Source organism: Lolium perenne, chromosome 3 (assembly GCF_019359855.2).
Source record: "Lolium perenne isolate Kyuss_39 chromosome 3, Kyuss_2.0, whole genome shotgun sequence".
NCBI classification, from domain to species: Eukaryota; Viridiplantae; Streptophyta; class Magnoliopsida; order Poales; family Poaceae; genus Lolium; species Lolium perenne.
Window position 1 is genome coordinate 304,900,383 of NC_067246.2, and position 3,598 is coordinate 304,903,980.

General features: G+C 55.4%; 1 protein-coding gene across 1 annotated transcript; it reads left to right on the plus strand.

Moving 5' to 3' along the window:
- The first annotated feature begins 1,007 nt into the window (after nt 1–1,007).
- On the plus strand, nt 1,008–3,367 carry LOC127338816 (protein NRT1/ PTR FAMILY 2.13-like). The gene is made up of 3 exons (XM_051364786.2): nt 1,008–1,211; nt 1,313–1,530; nt 1,613–3,367. The coding sequence occupies exons 1-3, from the start codon at nt 1,067–1,069 to the stop codon at nt 3,008–3,010; spliced, it is 1,761 nt and encodes a 586-aa protein (XP_051220746.1). The 5' UTR covers nt 1,008–1,066; the 3' UTR covers nt 3,011–3,367.
- The last annotated feature ends 231 nt before the right edge of the window (nt 3,368–3,598 follow it).

The window sequence follows — 3,598 nt, forward strand, 5'->3', positions numbered from 1 at the left end:
GCTTCATCCTAAGTATATTAAAATTTGTAATCTAATCTAGAAACTTAAATTTTATAAATCTCACGATGTTGGGAAGTGGGAACCATAGGGTGTGTTTGGTAGCTCGGCTCAACATAGATATTCCCAACTCGTCCCACTAATTGGTGTTCGATAGATCGGGTCAATTGACTTGAGCAATGCCCACCTCATACGAAAAGAGGCCTCAGCCATGCCGAGTTGAGAAGCTGAAATCAAGCTTCGCAACTCAGCTTGGATGAGTCCATTCGTGCATGCAACTTGGCCCACTAGGGGTCAGGGACCCGCACCTCTCCAGTGACCGTATTTCCCCTGCCTCGTCTCTCTTGGCATCAGCCACACCTTTCCTGAGCTCTCCACTGGCCTCTCCCGGCATCAGCTCCACCCCCTCCGAGCTTTCCACCGCGTCGACCGCCTCTCCCGGCTCGCCCACCGCGCGCGTTCCTCTCCTGGCAGTGGCTCGTTGCTCTATCAGTGGCGCGTGCCTCTCATGGTGGCGCATTCCTCCCCTAGCGGCGCTTGGGTTTCCTGGGGGCAGCGCGTGGATCTGAACCCGAGCCCTACCTCCAGGGACTTGGTTGCATTTTCATTTTGTATTCAGGACCCGACGTTTTTTTATTTTTGTATGGCCTGGCTGAAATCATAGAGGACACCAAACAAACTCTCAACTGAGCACAATTCAACTGCTACAACCTACCAAACACAACACATTAAAACAAAGTGGTATGTAGTCAACTTAGGTAGACTCAGCTTGTATGAGGTGAGATAGCCCATACGGGCTACGTCGAGATGGCGACGGCGTTGGATTTCTTCTCAATGACCTAAACATCCTCTTGAGAGTCATTTTTTTCTCGTGGTTGTTGAAATGGCATTTTGACTAAACATAACTTAGTTAATCGGGATTGGACTGGCGATATCCCCTTTTACTTTTCTCGGAGAGCACAGATTAAGTACAGAACATCCAAGTGTTCAAAGTTCTTAATTACCGGCCCATTCCATCGATCGGTAGCCATCGATCTAATCAGTTGCAATTCTGAAGTGTATCTTTTCGATGTGTGACGGCGGCCGACCGGAAGCACCTGTGCCTCCCACGGCGAGCGGCAAGCAATTCGGGGCCGGCAACGAAGCGGGCGAAGAGGCCGGCGGCGGGATGACGCCGCGGCCGAGTGGATGGATGGCCGTCATGTTCATCATCGGTGCATGCCTGGACTGGACGCTTAATTTTCATCAGGACTAGAGAGTCGTTAATTGAAGCCCACATTTCTTACATCTTCTGCTTGTGCTACTATATCCGTAGGATTCTTCACGGCCACGGCCATGGCGTTCAGCGCCTTCTCCCAGCCCATCACCAACTACCTCATCAAGCACTACAACATGAAGGCGAACGCGGCGACAGACCTGGCTAATATCTTCAGCGGCACCTCCAGCTTCTCCCCGGTGGTCGGAGCCTTCGTCGCCGACGCATTTTGCGGCAGGTTCCGGACTTTGCTGTTCGGAACCATAGCCGGCTTCCTTGTAAGCGATCATGAACTGACGAAGCAAGTAGGACTAATTAATCATTCCTTCTCATGTGTTGGAAGCCCATGCGCGTGTGTAGGGAATGGTGGCGATCACACTGACCGCGACGATCCGTCAGCTCAAGCCGCCATCATGCGGCGTCCTGGCGCGGCAAGCCGGCACGTGCGCGGGCGCGTCGGGCCTCCAGCGCGCTGTGCTGTACGTCGCCATGGGGCTGCTCGTCGTCGGTATGGGCGGCACGAGTCCGACCAGCCTGCCATTTGGCGCGGACCAGTTCGATGAGAGGCGCCACAAGGAAGGGCTCAGGCGCTACTACGGCGGGTACTACGTCTTCACCATGATGGCCACGTTCCTGGCGCTCACCGTCATAGCGTACGTCCAGGACAAGGTGAGTTGGGGCCATGGCTTTGCCATCCCGACGGCGCTAATGCTCGCCACCTTCGCCGTGTTCCTCGTCGGCACGCCGTGGTACGTCTACGTGCCGCCCGAGGGCAGCATCTTCGTGAGCGTCGCGCGGGTGGCCGTCGCGTCTGGCCGGAAGTGGAGGCTCCGGCTGCCGCACCCCAACGACGCGCAGCGGCAGGAGGCGCTACTCTATAGCGAGCCCCCTCCCGCCGCCGGCCGCGTTATAGTCTTCAGGCTCCCGCTCACGCTGCAGCTCAGCTTTCTGAACAAGGCGGCCATCGTGACCGACGCCGACGAGAAACGGGCCGACGGGCTCCCAGCGCGGCCGTGGCACCTTTGCAGCGTACAGCAGGTGGAGGAGGTGAAGTGCATCGTCAAGATCATCCCTATATGGGTCTCCGGCGTGCTGTGGTTCATCGGCATGGTTGAGATTTCCAACTACACGTTCCTGCAGGCTCTGACCATGGACCTCCACATGGGCAAGAGCTTCTCCATCCCGCCGGTTTCGATAATCGCCATATTCTACCTCTCCGTCGCGCTCTTCGTGCCCATTTACGAGCTGCTCATCGCCACGGTCGCGCAGCGGCTCACCAAGACGGAGGGCGGCCTCACCTTGCTGCAGAGGCAGGGCGTCGGGTTCGCGATCAGCGTGCTGTCGTTCGTGATTGCAGCCATGGTGGAGCGCCGGCGTAGGGACTCCGCGCTCGGACACGGTGGCACGTCGCCACTGTCCGTGTTCCTGGTCGCACCGCAGCTCGTGGTGATGGGCTTGTCGGCGGCGTTCAGCATGGTCGGGCAGATGGAGTTCTACAACACGCAGTTCCCGCACCAGATGCGCACGCTCGGGAACGCAGCTTTCTACTGCGCGCAGGGCGCCGGCAACTATCTGGCCACGCTGGTGGTGAACGTCGTGAACGCGAGGACGAGGCGGCGTGGCGGCGGCGGATGGGTCAGCGACGACATCAACGAAGGGAGGCTGGACTACTTCTACTACGCCATGGCCGTGTTCGGGGCGGTCAACCTCGTCTACTTCCTCGTCTGCTCCAACTTCCATCGGTACAAGGACTATTAGGCGGACCATTCTCCGGCTATATATCGTACGTGTGGTGTCAGCGACACTTCGTGTAAATTAAAGACCCTTCTACTCTCAGATCGGGCTGGAATCTGGGCCAACACTGCTGTGCCTCGGCCTGTTCAGATAAACATCAGGATGTGGCCATGGAGAGGGGGCTTGGACAGAACGGATGTCATCGGCCTGAACCAGACTCTGCTTCGTCTTTCTCCTCGGTTCCTCTCTCCATCCTCTAATCCTTTGGTTTCCATGATTGTAGCTACACTTGTTGAGTGAATTCAAGAGATTGAGAGCCAGGGTGCTAACAGAAAAGTACTTGTACGAGCGACAGCGAGGTCGCTCTCCTGAGATAACCGGCCATGCAGGTGTATTGAGTGTTGTAGCTGTGTAACTGATAAAATACTGTAATTAGTTTACTACACCATTCATGGATAATATGAGGTGGCAATATCTTTACAGTAAACTGGCTGGTCCTTCTAGGGTTTTTTCTTATTTGTTTCATAGGTCAAATAACCACCATAAGAAAGATATAATACTGCTATTATATTCAGAAATTTGCTTTAGACCTTGAGCTACATGGAAGCCGAT